General features: G+C 36.7%; 2 protein-coding genes across 3 annotated transcripts in view; one reads left to right on the top strand and one right to left on the bottom strand.

The window, feature by feature from the left end:
- Ankrd22 (ankyrin repeat domain 22) overlaps positions 1 to 9,003 on the top strand; it is a 57,952-nt gene extending 48,949 nt beyond the window's left edge. The window contains exons 4-7 of the mRNA XM_033766643.1: positions 2,976 to 3,083; positions 6,195 to 6,272; positions 8,040 to 8,138; positions 8,478 to 9,003. Coding sequence (XP_033622534.1) covers positions 2,976 to 3,083; positions 6,195 to 6,272; positions 8,040 to 8,138; positions 8,478 to 8,555 — 363 coding nt within the window. The 3' untranslated portion in view covers positions 8,556 to 9,003. The remainder of the gene's footprint in view (positions 1 to 2,975; positions 3,084 to 6,194; positions 6,273 to 8,039; positions 8,139 to 8,477) is intronic.
- A 1,841-nt stretch (positions 9,004 to 10,844) lies between these two features.
- Positions 10,845 to 16,326, bottom strand: part of Lipm (lipase family member M) — a 29,597-nt gene continuing 24,115 nt past the window's right edge. For both annotated transcript variants that reach the window (XM_019204672.1, XM_010605008.1), the window contains 5 exons: positions 15,859 to 15,995; positions 15,576 to 15,722; positions 14,306 to 14,377; positions 13,417 to 13,488; positions 10,845 to 11,332 (listed from right to left, as the gene is read on the bottom strand). In XM_019204672.1, coding sequence (XP_019060217.1) covers positions 11,063 to 11,332; positions 13,417 to 13,488; positions 14,306 to 14,377; positions 15,576 to 15,722; positions 15,859 to 15,995 — 698 coding nt within the window. In that variant the 3' untranslated portion in view covers positions 10,845 to 11,062. The remainder of the gene's footprint in view (positions 11,333 to 13,416; positions 13,489 to 14,305; positions 14,378 to 15,575; positions 15,723 to 15,858; positions 15,996 to 16,326) is intronic.

Raw genomic sequence — 16,326 nt, 5'->3', positions numbered from 1 at the left:
GGCTGTAACACATGAATGGAGAGCTCAGTTATTATTTGCTCTCCTCCAGTTGGTGGAAGTGGTGAATATCACTTCTTCATCATAGCTCCTAGTACCTACAATTCTTTTTTGCTTTTTAGTATGACTTTGGAGGGACTGGTGCATGCCAAAGATATTTTACTATGCTGAAAAGCAAAAAAAAAAAAAAAAAAAAAAAAAAAAAAAACAAAAAAAAACGTAGTTCAACAAACAGACATGATTGATTTTGACTTTGTACTTCAGAAGAGAAGGAGAATGGTTTACTCCCTCGGCTGGTTAGAGGTTCCTCCTTTCTTCCTCTTACTTCCCATCCTTTCCCCTTCTTTCTCTTTCCCCTTCTCACTATTGCAGAAGTAATGGGAACATTTCTTGCTAAAGAAATATTGACTGTGTGATCTATTATGCTAATGGCCTGATCTGAAGGAGTTCCTATGTTCATGTAGTATGAAGGAACGTTCTGAGAAACTGCTCATATATGCTCATAAGCCAAAGGCTTGAGGCCATACAAATAGGCATGGAGAATGTGTTGTAAGATGCAATATTAGCTAGTTTGGCATCTTCAGAACCAAGGCAGAGCAGCATATGTGTGTCTTGCTGTGAGCATCCTTGAAGAATTTTTCTGAACATCCAACATCTGCATTATAATAAAGGCAGAATTTAAATTATACTTAATAAATGTTCAAAGTCACTTTTTCAATAGTTATGGACGTCCTATACTTACTCAAGTGCATTCAATGAGCAAAATACCTGGTAGGGCCCCACTTGCCACCCCAAACCATGTTAAAGACCAGATCATTGGGAGTTATAACGTATTATCAATCACTACTCACTTTCTTGCCTGTGCTTACTATTTTTTGTGTGAGTGAATTTTTATTTGTTTGTTTGTGGTGCTGGAGATCAAACTCAGAGTCTCACCTATCCTGGTCAAGCACTCTATAGTATGAGCAACAGTTCCACCCCTAGATGAGTTTATAAGCAAATCATGCCTGTTGTGAAGCTAACAGGTGAGCTGCTTAGTAGAGTGTCAGGATCTCCCTACCCTGCTGGAGGTCAGACATCCATGAGTTCTCGTTCGTTTTCCAGAGCATGCTCATTAGAAAGCTGAGAGGAGACATTTGACAGCCCAAAGCCAGCCTGAAGAGCAATTCACCTCTGTTTTGCAGAAGACAATTTGAGGTCACCTGTTGGATCCTCTGGTATCATAAAACCATAAAAAGGACTTTAGGATGTACCTTAAATTTAGACTAATAGAGATTTTATAGAAGTGTTTTTGTTTGCATTTTCTACTTCTTCAATGTCTCTAATGGTGCTTTAATGTTTCATATTTTTAGATTTTTCCCAAATAGTCTTCATAGATGAATAACCTGAGTTTTTTCACATTTCTTAAATCTGTTTATGAATTATTTTCAGAAGTACTAAGCAAACAAAAAACCTTACAGACAAACAAGCAAAGAGTTCTGCTGGTGATTTGCAGCAGGCAGCACATGCCTATAGAAAATATTGATACTATGTAAAGTTAATGAATTAAAATGGAAACAAATGTTTCTTTTTGTCTGTCAATTAACTAATTAAAGAAAATTAAATTCTGATTAAGAAGTGGGCTTACATTGTTATCATCTTACTGGAGCACAATTTGGCAGCACAAGCTGAAAAGTGTTAATACTGTCACATCAGGAATTCCATTTTTAGAAACGCAAGCAAAGGACAAACAGAATTGTTGACAAAGCTCTGTGAATGAGGATGTTCCGGCAATATTATTTACAAAAATTATAAATTAAAAACTTGAAATGTCCTATAGATAGCCATTAGCTGAATAGAGTAACTCTATTAAATAGAAAGCAATGCAACCATTACAATTTTACACTTAACAATATTGAATGGCATGGAAAGTGCCCAGATTCTAAATGTGCATTTGTACACTAAAGAGGCAATATGATCTGGAATGTGCCATATGATCCAATATTTTAAAATTCCACATACATGCATTTAAACAGACCTGAAGAAATACAGTACAATACAGTAAAATGTAAATATTAACTGTGGACTATTTGATGGGTAATTTAAATTTCTATCATATTATTGTTTAATTTCCAAGATGTTTGTAGATAATACAAATGCCTGATATTTAGAAAAACAGGTAAGAGTTCTTAGTGGCTCCCCCAAGTTGAAACTCTCCTCTCCTTTCTCTTTCTCTGTTTTCTTTTTATGGTCTTGTTTTGCATTACATGTTTCCATGTTTTTGGCCACCATTCGTTATGAGGTCCTGAGGGTTCACTTTCCCTCCTACCCATCAAAGCTTAAATCAATGTATTTGAAGAATTAAATTACTTGCATACAGAACATGGAAAAATTTCCATGTGATTGAAATTTTCCTACGAACAAACCACAAAATAGATAATTGTTCACTATAGTTTATAAAGGGATAACAGTAGTTTGCATATAATTTCAGTCCTGTGTTTGTACAGTGCACCCTCAAGTTACAATCATCCTGACATATAAACAACTTGGTTAATTAGATTAATGAAAGATTCATTGGCCTCATGTCATCTATAGTATGTACCCAGGTCGACATCCAGATCTTACCTGTATTGACTTACAACCAACTTGAGTTACAACCAGCCCTCAGGAACCAATGAGTTCATAAGTCAAGGGGCCACTGTATCTCTATATATCAGTTTTCTCAGAAACTAAAGTGAGTGAGAACCAATCCATCCTTTGATGATTTCTACAGTGTACATTCACCTCCGCTGTTTATTACTGATCCTCCCACCCAAACTTTTCCTTTATACTGAACTGTTCTGTAGTTTGCTCCATGGAAATCTGAGTTTATTAATCAGACACATCCCACAGAAAAGGTGTTACGAGAACCCTAATGACAAAAAGCATGACCTGAACTTTTTGACATGGTAATCTGAAAATGTAAAATCTGAAATGAAAATTATTTTCTTATTTTGTAGAAAGGGAGAACCTGCTTGCATTATGCTGTGAAGAAGAGATTTACCTTCTTTGATTATCTACTCATCGTCCTCTTAATGCCTGTCCTGCTCATTGGGTATTTTCTCATGGTAAGTCCACCAGTTAGGGCAAAGGGCTCTTCCTACAAGAGCCATGGCACGACTCCTAGAGTTTTGCTAGGCTGGTGAGATGCTGTAAAGAAATGTAACAAAATAAGCCCTTGGTTTGTACAGGTGCTCCTGAATTTATGATAGGGTTATATCCCAATAAACCTATCATAAGCTGAAAATACGTTTATTATACCTAATGTACTCAGCATTGTAGCTTAGCAACACAGCATACTGTAGAATATTAGACCCTACTGATCACATGGCTGACACTGCCCAGCATCACACACAGGTATCTTACTATGTATAACTAGCTCAGGAAAAGATCAAAATTCAAAATTCAAAATATAGTTCCACCATCATAAAGTTGAAAATCTTCAAAACGGCAGAATTGGACAATTGAACCTTGGGGACCATCTGTATTCTGTTAAGTGACATTTCCAGTGCACATCAAGCTATGACTAAAGTAGGAAGGAAGGTAGTAAAAGTAGGTAACCAATGGTTAGGTAATGTTTGAATAATTATTTGAAAAAATAATTTAAACTTAATTAGGAATCATTGAAAGGAAGCACAAAAATCCTAAACATTTTTTAAAAATCCTCTTTCTGCTAATTTTTCTCTTTCTTTTATAAGAAGAGTTTATGTTTTGGTACATTCTCTGAGTCTTCAGTGTTTAAGAGCCCAACTTGATATGAATTAGGAAATAGATCTCAAGAAACTGACAAACACAGAAGATATTAATGGTGGATTTGAAGCCATCTTTCATTTTTATGGATGGAATCATGCTTGAATGGATCTTGGGCAGGCTCTTTTTTTTCTTGAATAAATAAATAGGTAGCTGGTGTAGGAATGAAAACATTATAAATAGAAGTTGAAGCTTGAGGAATTTTTTTTTTCAAATAGGGTGACCCGTCGCTACCCTCATTAAAATGTTTCTGTACAAAATCTGCAAATTTTAAAATGTTGTTATCTCCTTAGGTGATTAAATGTTAAATAAAATGAGGATGTTTGAATTTGTGGAAAAGAGTAAGAAAACTTTACTTCAGTAATAAACACGTAATCTCTTTATATCCCAGAAAACTTCTTGAAAAATTCATTGTGCATTTATCATAAGATTATTTGAATATTTTTAATTGGGGGGGCAGGAGAAAACTGTCATTCATTTACAAATCTTTTTAGAGGCTCTGAAGATAAAGCATCACAGCTGTGATTAGCAAGGTTCATTTAGAGTTTGTTGACACAACTCTGTTTTCCAAGGTCCAATGTTTAAAAGCTGGAGGTCTAAACAAAAATAATGATGGTGATAAATAGCCTGGCTCTAACAGGATAAATACACTATTTATCAATGGAACCTAAAACTATAAATTTGTGGTGTAAAAGAAATAAGCTACCTGAGAGGACATTGCAGAGGAGAGGACCAGAAAGGGCTGAGACACTTCAGAGGAGGAGAAAGGTAGGTTAGCAGGTGACAGGAGTGAGGTACCAGAAGATTCAGGTACTGAAGGGGCTGACCTCTAGTGCTGTGACTGTGAGCAGGGAGACCTCTTCTTCCTCAGGGTCCTGCTGCTGGGACAAGTTTCCAGTTGTCACATAGTCAGAACCTGAGTAGAAAAGGAAAATGGATTTCTGAGGAGACCTGGTTACTTTTATTCATTTCTTCAGTACGTCACCACCATATGTTTATCATGGACCAGACACCATATCCTTGTTAGGGATACAATAATGAATACACAAGCACAGTCCTTGTCCTCATACGAGCAGAAATCGATGAGAAGTTATTAATCTAATGGTATAAACACATGTGAAAACATTGTGAAGCAGGTGGCACAGAAGTGATGGGTATTAAGACAGCCTAGACGGAAAGGATTTCACCTGGTCAGGTAGGCCTGGCAATGCCTCTCTGAGTAAGAAAGGCTGGGGTGAGTATGAAAGATGAATTTGCAGGCAAATGAAGTAGAGAGGAAGATTCCAGGTAGAAGAAACACTCTATGCATTGATTTTCCAGCAGACAGGAGCCCGGTGAGAACAGAAGACTTAACAAAAGATCCAGGGCAGGGCAGGGGATTTAGCTCAGTGGTTCTTTCACCTGCCTCATAAGCACAAGGACCTGAGTTCAATCCCTAGTACCCCACCTCAAAAAAAAAAAAAAATCCACTGCAATTTAAGCAAGGGGAATCAGGAGATGAGAGAAGGCTAGGGTTGTTTGCTCTAGAACTGCCATGCTGAAGAGTGTAGATTTATTCTCAGAGCAATGGGAAGTTCCAAAGAGTTTTGAGTAAGAAAGGGAAATGGCACAGTTTGTAATAGCTAAAATTTGGAAACAGCCCATTTGCTCATCAGTGGGAAACTGGATAAAGATGTGGTTTTTCTATAAAATGGAATACTGCTCAGCCATAAAGAATGAGAAATTAGATTCATTCATAGGAAGATGGATACATATTGAGGATATACTCCTAAGTGAATTAAATAAGTCACACGTGTAAATACCGAATAGTTTTTCTGGTGTGAAAAACTATAATAGTACATATGATCCTAATGATATAATGGACAAAGTGAAATAGGAAGAAAAGGACTAAAGTTTTAGGGAAAGTGGGAAGGGTAGGGGAAAGGTAATAAGGAAAGAAAAAATATGAGAAAACAAAAAAATGGAAATAAAGTGTTTGTAAATGGGGAGGGGAGGAAGAGGTGAAGGGAGGGCAGGGACAAGGGGAAAAAATGAGAACCAAGACCTGTCATGTAAAGGTACAAGATCCCAATGATAAATGTGACTGTACTGTATATCTAAAATGTACCAATAAACTCAAAAGAAAAAAAAAAGAAAGAAAGAAAGGGAAAGACAGGAGCTGGGTCACATTCTCAGTAGGATGTGACAGGTCTGCTGTAAAATATGCATTTCAAACAAATCCCTGGATTCACAGGCTGCTACCCCGGGTGCACACCCAGAAAACTATCTTTGATTGATACTGCAGGGAGGGAGAAGGTGGGGAAATTTTACCAAGGATTCACAGATATCTAGCAGCTTGGGGATTAATATAAATCCTACTGATTGAAAAGCCATGGACATACACGGAGCATGTGTAAAATAACCTCTCTTGTACTTGGTGTCTGTTACAGGTATCAAAGACAAAGCAGAATGAGTATCTTGTGCGAATGCTTCTTAATGCTGGTGTTGAGGTTAATGCGACAGACTGTGTAAGTTTGTAATTTTAGCCATTCTGAAATCGTATTAAAATGATATGTATAGGTAGTATAATCCTGATAGTCAAGGATACTATTTTTTTCACTTACCATGACCATGATTTTCTTAACTGATTACAAAATGTATTACTGCATATTGGAAGCAGATGATGACATTTCTTGTGAGGAATTTGCACATGTACATGACACATCTCAAATGTTTCATTTTGATCTGCTTCACTTCTATCCCTCCCTGCTCGCTCCAACTCTCAGTTCCTATTCCCATCTGCAAAAGCTCTATCTCCATTTTTTTCTTCCACTCTTTCAAATCCCCTTTCCTTTCCTTACTTCCCTCTTCCCTCCATTGCTCTCCTCCTCACTGTAAAAAGATCTCCCTACTTCCTATTACCTATTTTTTGTTTTGCTCTTTGTTTATACTTTGGGTTTTTTATAGAAAAGAAACCATGAAATATTTAAACTTGATTTATTCACATTATGGTCTTGCGGTTCATCTATTTACCTACAAATGACTCATATTTCTACTCCTTTATGGCAGAGTAATACATTATCGTGTATAAATACCACATTTTATTAATCCATCCATCTATAATGAGCATCTGGGCTGTTTGCAAGAAAATATAAATTGTGCTGCTATAAACATGGGCATTCATGTGTCACTGTAAATACAGTGACTTTAACTCTTTGGGGAACATACCTAAAAGGGGAATAACTGGTTCAAATGGAATTTCTAGTTTTAGTTTTTTGAGGAATCTCCATCCCGATCTCCATAGTAATTATACTAGTTTACATTCCTGCCAACAATGTAGAAAGATTCCTTTTTTATTCTGTAGTCTTGTCAGCGTTTGTTATTATTTAATTTCATGATGATAAGCCATTTTTTTCTGGAGTAAGATGGTATCTGTATTGTTTTCTTGGCTGATTTTTGAAAGATTATTTTTTGAGATAGGGTCTTGCTATATAGTTCAGGCTGGCTTTGAATTTACTATGTAGCCCCATCTGGCCTTAAAACTGTGATGGTTCTTCTTTCTGAGCCTCATTTGTGTTGAGAGTATATGCATGTGCCACCATGCCTGGCTGAAAGGCAAAATTTTGAGCACAAATCTCCCAACTATAAGTTTACTTGATCTGTAGTTAGTGTTTTAAATTGGAACTAATGGAATATAAGCACTATTTTATATTACATAATATGAACTCTAACGAGCTAAGTGTGGACTTATGTGTCAAACTTATTATCTTATAGATGTTCTATGGTGATATGAGCACCCATCTTCTTCAGATTGTGGAGATGGAAAACTATAGTGAATAATACAGTATTCAGGAAAAGGCTCATGTGGAAACTTTTTAAGGGAAAAGATGGTAAAATGACCAAGGTGTTGATTGTCCATGCATATCTAATTCTGGAAACAAACCTTTTTTTTTGGTACCGGGGATCAAACTCGGGTCCTTGCACTTGCAAGGCAGGTCACCAAACCACTGAGCTAAATCTCCAGCCCTAACAAACCTTGATGTAATTCAGCATTGGCTTCTCATAAGTTGCATTACTTAATTTGGAATAGAAAATGAGAAAGTGGAAGATATTGATGGTTTATAGGATGTTAATACCCATATCAAAGTAGAAAGAACCCTTTTTAAGTACTAGAAATAGCAGGCTATTTTGCTCGGTTGTACACTGCAAACTTCAATGGTTGCTGAAAATGCTACCTGTTGAAGTTTGTGGAGAGCCCGACTGATGAGCTTCCTGGTTGGCCCTGTGTGTTTCAGTATGGCTGCACTGCACTACACTATGCCTGCAGAATGAAAAACCAGACTCTCATTCCTCTGCTCCTGGAGGCCCATGCAGACCCCATGATAAAGGACAAGGTAAGGCTCTTGGGCCAGGGTCTGAGGTTCTCCTAGCAGCATAATCTTATTTCTTATCTAGGTCTTGTATTGAAGCTAAGTTGCCTTTCATTTGAATAAGAGAGAAATTGATTGTCCTCATTAAGCAATGAAAATATCCCATTATTTTAGCACTGAGTACCATTTAAAGATCTTGTGAAGCCTGAGGTTTTTATTTTGTTTTGTTTCTGTGCTATGGATCTAACTTGGGGCTTTGAGCAGTGCTTTGCCAAAGGAGCCATAACCTGACCTTTACTGATTATTTGTGTTGACCTTTGACTCTATTGGAGGTAAATAACTGTAATTTCTTTATCTCTTCAGCATGGTGAGAGCTCACTGGACATTGCACAGAGACTAAAATTTTCCCAGATTGAATTAATGCTAAGGAAAGCATCATAATCCTGTGACCTCACAAGTGAAGACACAGACAAAGCTAAAGGACTGAATTCTGATTCCATCTTTGACTGCTGGTCTGTGAGCAACCCTAGCATGGATACCTCCATTATGGGTTAATCATGGCTGCCATGGTTAATGTTTTTGAAGAGCCTTTATATATAATGTTTTTTTTAACTCAGTGGAATGCACTCTCACCATAATTGTTCTTGGAAAATTATTAAACCTCTGTTAAAAACATGATATTTCAAATTTAGGCTCTCCTGAAGAAAAGGAACAGAGTATTTGAGATAGATTCTGTTTTTCCAGTTGTGTTAGGCTTATAATGGATCAGTCTTGTCTACATCATGCTGGGGAGAAAAATCTGTTCCTTTCAGGTCCCGTTAAGTATAAAAAGGAGGAATCCAAGTCTGTACATTTGAATTGAATTATATGTGTATGTGTGAAGTTCAGAGACTCCAATGTAAATATGCCTTTGATGAAACAACTTGAATAAAAACATTTATTAGTTGTTGAAGGTGGGTGTGTTTATGCCACAGAAATTAGCAAACATCACAAAGCAAAGCTGTTTCTAGAAAGCTGCTTTACCAATGTACCCACTAGAAATATTGGTATTAATTTACAAATAGAAACTGCCTTGGTTTCAGCAGGACATGTAACTATCAAAATATATGTTCAAAAGTATTCTTATGGGCCTGGGGATATAGCTCAGTGGAAGACTACATGCTTAGCATGTTCAGGGACCTACATTTGATCCCTGGCACTGAAAATTAAGAAAATTACAATCCTTTTATGAGTGCAAAGTGGCTACTACATGTTAGTTTTACTGATTTTATTTTAAATTATTTTGTATGTGTAGTGCTCTGAATTGAACACAGGGCCTCGTACATGCTAAAAGTGCACTGTAGCATTGAACTGTACTTTCAGCCACAGTTATGTTTATTTTTATTGATAAAATTTATTGAAATTTTATTGGTAAAATATTATAACTTATTGGGATAAAACACCACAAAAAACCAAGAAATACAACAATATAATATAATTATGTAATAAAATAGAATCTGAATTATATTAAATAAGAAATGAGTACCAAAATATCCATTTTATTTCCTTTACAAATGGTATAGAGCAGAAATATACTTTAAAAATTTGAATGAATTTTGAGAATCAAGATCAACCCAGTCATAGCTGTAGACATGAGCTAAATCATACTATATATGATAAGAAATGCATTCAAAGAGTGAAAGATTTTCTATCCTAGAACAGAACAAAGGTCTAACAAAATTCAAATTTAGAAATATTTATTGAACTATGTAAGATCCTGAGGGAAATAGTAGTATGTAGACATAGGTTCTGAAGTCTTTAGGTGTTTCTAAATTATTTAAGATTCATTAGCAGTGAAATTAGTTCCTGTTATGTCTAGGGGCCAAAAAGCGGGGGACAGGGAATTTTACACACATGTATAGCTTCAACAGCATACTTCCGTGCAAACCATTATACTTTTAGTGGTACGCCTTTGACATAATAATATACCTTTCACTTGATTTTAAAGTAGATTTTGCAAAAATAGTACTCATATAATTTACAACTGTCATTTTTGAAACTTTGAAAATTGAACAATTTTCTGAAGAAATGAATCTAGATTTATGAATGAGTAGAGAGAATTGTCTAAGTGACTGTTACAATCCAAGGATAAAACATATGGTAATTTATTTCATTATGCTCATGACATTATAAAATTTTCTTCCAGGATTTTAGTTTTTGGAGGTAGAAAATTGGGCCAGCATGTCTCCTCACTAGAGGTTGTAAACTCCAAAACACACTTGGACTAGAGCTTAGGTACTGACATAACATAAACATACTATATGCAATGCATAACATTTATTGGAAAACTCATCAATATCCTACAAAATTATCTTTTCTGCAATCCAACTGTAAAACTTGGCCCTATTCTGAGGATGTTTAACATATTTTCATCTGTGCCACATGTTGATTTTCTTTTGTTGTCAAAGCAAATTGGCTTCCTGAGGCAGTATCCCGACTCTACAGCAACCAGGTAGAAATGTCCATCTCATTTTGTCAAAATCAACAATCCGGAGATATATGACCTCAATGTCTGCTCCAACTTGTCATTTTCCTTTACTCCTCCAAAAACATGGCTTTAGAAAAAAAATTAATGTTTGCAGAGGGCTTATCCAACTGATATAGTACCTAGGATGTCTAGGTACTTTCTGGCTGTCAGGTGAAAACTAACTTTAAAAATAGCTGAAGACAGAATAGCACAGGAAAACTGTATTAACTAATACTTTAGCATAACTCACTGAAAAAATGTAAATCGAGTTCTAGTGTCATATGTAGAAATCAGAAGGAAGATATAACTGTATTCTCCCTTTGCCCTTTGATTGATATGGTATGTTCTCCCTTGTGGAAACCTTTAAAACCCTCTGCTCTATTCCTGGTCCTAACCGCACCTTCCATAACTTCGTTCCTAAGTCTTGTCAGTGTCAGAAGTTTCACAGAGAGACCTTGCAGGTTTCCTGGTGAAGGTTTGCCTCCTCCTGCTTCATCAGATGTATGATTTCATTGTACATCCGGTGAGGAGCGTCCAGCCCCCAGATGAAGTCCACGTGGGCCCATTCGGGAATGTTCTTATGGTAGATGAGGTTGGTCACCTCAGAGAGCAGCGTTTTCACATCCTCTGGATTTGAAAGCCAATCCTGACCTCCTGACCACATCGCCGTTGGCACTGTCATATCTCGAACATTGTACCTTAAAGGACTTGGCTGGAGCAAAAGAATAGTTTTAGCTCTAGATAACCTGATAACATTTCAACTTCCAGAACTATAATTTATGTTTCAAATACACATGATAAATAATACATTTATTGAAGAAAGTGTGTGGGGGTGAGGCTAAAGCCACACAGAACTCCTGAGTTTCTGTTCTAGTTCCTACTTTAAGATAAAATTGCTTCAAATGATTGAACCTCGGTTTCTTCATCTGTAAAATCGGGATGATATCGGTAATAACTACTTGGATCCGGTAAGAAATCATGTAAATTGCCTTTTTAAATTTTTTGTATATGTGGTTCTGGGGAACAAACTAAGGCCCTTATACATGCTGAGCAGGTGCTCTATCACAAAGCTACATTCCTATCCCCTCCCTGGTACTTTAAAATTGAATAATGTTTAATTTTTCTTCCTATTATATACATTACAAGTAAATTACCTTTAAAAATTATGTCCTGTAAGTGTAAAAGATAATTTCCCAAACATTTCATAAGGCAAGAATCAGAGATATTCTACAGAGAAAGGCAAGGGAACCTACTAGGAAGTCCTCTCGAGCCTCAAGGACGTGTCCTTGGGGTGGGCTAAGCCAGACCTTGGGCTGGGCCTGGCTTGACTGAACATCCAAAGACATGGGCCAAAGACAGGTTGGCCTGACATCAGTTAACTTGAAACAGAGTGCAGCAAAATTAAATACCTGCTCCATCCCCCGTTTCTGCTCCCCTAATCATCCAAAAAGGGCACGTAAGCTTCCTAGATTCTGAAAACTCTCATAGTCAAGCAGTACTGGAAGATTTGCCTGTCTGGCTGACTCCTCGAGATTAACTTTCTATAGGATTGATGAGGATCATTTTTTTCTTTTAATCACAAAATCTACCAGGAGCCTGGGTTCCAATGTTAGATGGCCATCTTTGTCTTTGTGGCTCCCTAAGAGTTTGGACTTAAAGCTTTATTTAAATATGAAAGATTGGATTTACCTATGGAGTCAGTCACATTTTTTTTCTCATCTTACAGATGAAAAGATTGAACTAAATGTCTTGTCTAGGTCTAAGTTGCCATGATTCTATGATGCCTTTTTATATGTTTGGTTTTTTTCTTCCCATTTTCTCATGCCTACTCTGCATGGATCAGATTTTGTAGAGCTCTAAAGACATGCTGTAGGAAAGAGTGAAAAGGATATATAAAGAAGTTTATACCTACATTTGAAAATTTTCTATTCACATACAACCCCATACATAGTCTGTCCAACTTCCCAGCATTTTGTATCTAGGTTGATGCATGGCCCTGGGAGTTAAGTGTGATTTGAGTCTCTCACGGAAAGATTATGCTGTATTTACTCCCTGTAGCTTTGCTTATTTAACCAATATTTATTTACATCCACACACATACTAGTCAATAATTTGGGGGCGGGAAGATTTACACTCAAAATAGCATATTTATACAATTCTAGTTCTCTATATTTTTATTTTAAATTGTATCCCTTAGCCCTGGCTTCTTATTTTAAAGGGTAATAATTTTTTAACCTGAAAATCACAGATTGATTAAATGTATAATCAGAAAGAACACAAAGATTTTAATCCAATAGTTGTTTTAAATATAAAATGAGTCCTGATGAATTAAAGTAGCCTATAATTGCATATAAGCTTATAATGAAGAGGCAAGATTAACCCGATAATACTCACTTGTTGTCTAATGTTCTTATGGTGCCATAAAACAACTTCACTACCTATATCTTCATTTGTCTGGGTTTTCTTTTTAATCATCTTAAAGGATCCTTCTAGTATTTACTATAGATATACTCTTCCCTGGAGTAAATCAATCTAATCTTGCATCTGAGATCCCTAGTTTCTTGCTCAAAAGTTACCATCAGCAAAAACGGCCCCTAATTTTGTTACAGAAACAGAGAGCTCTCTTGGCTAAGCTGTGAATCTTCGCATTTTCAAATGTAGTCAACCCAGAACTTTTATTTCTTGGCTTCAATTTTTACATTTTATTTCCATCCCTAGAATAACCTAGCCCTGTGACTTCCCTCTCACACATTTCCAGAGGATACTTTTGCAGTGGGTCGTATTTGACTTTCTTACATGATTGCCTTTCTCCAGGTTCTTGGTCTCACTTCCCCAGTCAAATGCTCGGAGTTCCCCAGAATTCACTGCCTACAAGAAGAAAAACATTTGTGAAGTATTCAAAAGTGGTTTTGGGGTGGCAGGAATGTGCTACCACATATTCAATTGTCAGGTAAAGCAGAGAACAAAGCTCTCTGAGCTGCTTTTTCTCTCCCTGGGATAAGTGCAAAGGCATGAACCAGGAAGAAAATCGACGACAAACGTGATCGTCATACTGTCAGTTCCAGAAAGTGCATCCTTGTGAATGCATACTTGGCACAGTTCCAGAGGCTGTAATGAGAAAGTGCTCTGTGAAATTGTGCCAAGTGGTGATCCTGGAAGATGACCAAAATCTAATATCTAATTCAATTTAAAATTTTTTTGTTTTGATCACACTCCTACAGACACACACACACACACACACACACACACACACACACACACAAATATTTCTCTCCCAAGATCACAGCACAAGGGACTCCTGTGAAAATCTCTTTGGACAATTAGGGCAACATTAGCATTATTTTTATTTTTTCTATTTTCTCCGGCTTCTGGAGGATCCTTCAATGGAGAATATGGAAACATAATTTCCTCCAGGAGCATCTTTGAGGTGGCTGCAGACAGAAACAGCTCTCACTTGGACCATTTTACTTATAGGACCCACTTTAAAGATATCCTTAGGCCACTCTTGTTCTTCCCTCTCATCTCCTCAAAAGTATCGATGACTGAGATCAAGTGCACAGTTGATCAGATTGCATTTCATCTCAAAATAAACACAAAGCTCTGTACCTCAAAAAGGTGTCCTTTGACTGTTTCAGACAAAATGTGCAAGGACTCTTAGAAAAGACAGCAAATTCAATGTTCTTACCTGGCTCCAGTGTAGAATATTCTGCACAGACGTTCCGGCAGGAGAATGGGCAACATACACATTTGCTCGGCTCTGTAACAAAGCATGAGTGGTCTGTGGGACAAGAAAAACTCACAGGATGTGCACTTTACCAAAACCAAATCTCCAGGGTGTCAGACTATGGGATGGGAACGTCATCGAATTGTCAGCAATTTTCTATGAAATAGTAACATACACAGGCTCGTAAATAAAAAGAAACTAAATTTATTTCTACTCACCTATATTTTTCATTTTATTTGAGAATAGCTTCTCATTAGGTATCTGACTTATTTATTTAAAAAGCTTTACTAGATATATTTAGGATAAAGTCTTTGGAATTGAGAGTAGTTCCCTGCTATTTAATATTTAGGTGAGTTTGGGAGAGTTATTAATCCATTAAGTCTTAGTGTGCTAATCTGTAAATTGGGTGATATTGATATATTTTCAGTGTATCATAGGCTTGTTATGAGATATAAATTGGTCTGGAATATAATAAATGCCTACCAAGGCAAAGTATTAATAGAGAGGAGGAAATCCTTAGGAGTTAGAGCTATGTTCCTCCTTCTGCCAGACCTCAGAGCAGTCACCCAGGCGGCAGTGAGATGCTGCCCAGTGTGTCCCTCATTACTGATGTGACCTGCATTAAATGACTGGTAGGTACGAGGGTATGAAGACCAGCCCTGCTTCTACTTTGGGACAGCTCTAAAGGGTCACTCCATCTTCACAAACCCCTGTAGGACTGTTGGCGTGTATCAAAGCCTTTTCCCTTTACCAAATCCTGTTTCCTTTTCTTCAATTATTTCAAGAACACAACCCCAAATCATTCTGTGCATTAACCTCCCCATGACAGTTTGAATCCCACAGGGCCCCCCTGGGGACACTCACAAACTCATAGCTGTGCCTAAGCCAAACTGAAGCTCCAAGACTTTCCATCAAAGAATTTAAACTACAACCAAAGAGACTGGGTTGAGGGGAGAGGTGGATGACACTGGAAAGTTCTCTCTGTTATCTACCAGGTTCTAATCTCCTTTTTCTTCTTTCAATTTACTATAGGTTTTCAGACCTCTTCCATCTATAATCTGTGATGTTAATATCTAGCATTGTTTACCTTTCCAATATTTCCTTTCAATTTGGAAATTAAACATTGCTGGGTGCACATCATTTTTCTAGATCTTCACCGGTCCTCTAAGGAATGAATCTAGTAACTCCTAGCTTAGTTAGGAACCTGGAAATTTACCAAGCTCCCACTTACCATATTCATGTTGTTCGTGTTAAAGCCTCCCATAAGTAAGATGATATTGCTGCAAATTTGATCAAGAATCATCTGGCCACAAAGGTAAATAACAAACTGTCTGAAAAATCTTGTCTGGTACAGAAATTCTTGCTTTCCAAACAACCCCTGTGAAAATATGATGTAAAGCAGTAGTCATTACAGTGTAGTCTTAAAAATTACGACTCATTTAAAAGTATATGGTTTAGGAAAACAGGCTGCAAGACTTTTATCTATACACAGAATTCTCCAAGTTGTCACATACCTTGATCATCATATCTGGTAACAACAAAAATTTGGTCCCAGGGCTTTTTGCATATTTAACAGTGGCTATAGGGGCCAAAGCAAAATAAATTTTGATTTTTTGAGCCAGCTCTGGCATTGTGGAAAATGCAATAAAGCCTGTAAGAGAAAAATATATCAGCATGGATACTGAATATCATAGAAATCATAAACTATTTTTTACTTTTATCAAAATATTTTAATATTCACTTATAGAGTGTGTCATATCTCTTCTCCTACAAATTTATAAGCTCTTGGCGTGTGGAGGAGGAATCACAGCAAAAGCTTTTCTGTGTTTCCTATGATACCTCCTGTATTTGCTTTCAAGTGGTAAGTCTCATTGATTAAATAAATTAATGCAATCATATTTAAATTATTTAATACAATCATATTGACCTTAAGAAAAAAAATCTCATAACTTTGAGAGACAACTACATGGTAGACACCTTCC

Source organism: Fukomys damarensis, unplaced genomic scaffold (genome assembly GCF_012274545.1).
Source record: "Fukomys damarensis isolate Sample0158 unplaced genomic scaffold, DMR_v1.0_HiC HiC_scaffold_20, whole genome shotgun sequence".
Taxonomy (NCBI): domain Eukaryota; kingdom Metazoa; phylum Chordata; class Mammalia; order Rodentia; family Bathyergidae; genus Fukomys; species Fukomys damarensis.
The sequence above is the reverse complement of the archived record's forward strand: the minus strand, read 5'-3'. Positions and strand labels throughout refer to the sequence as shown.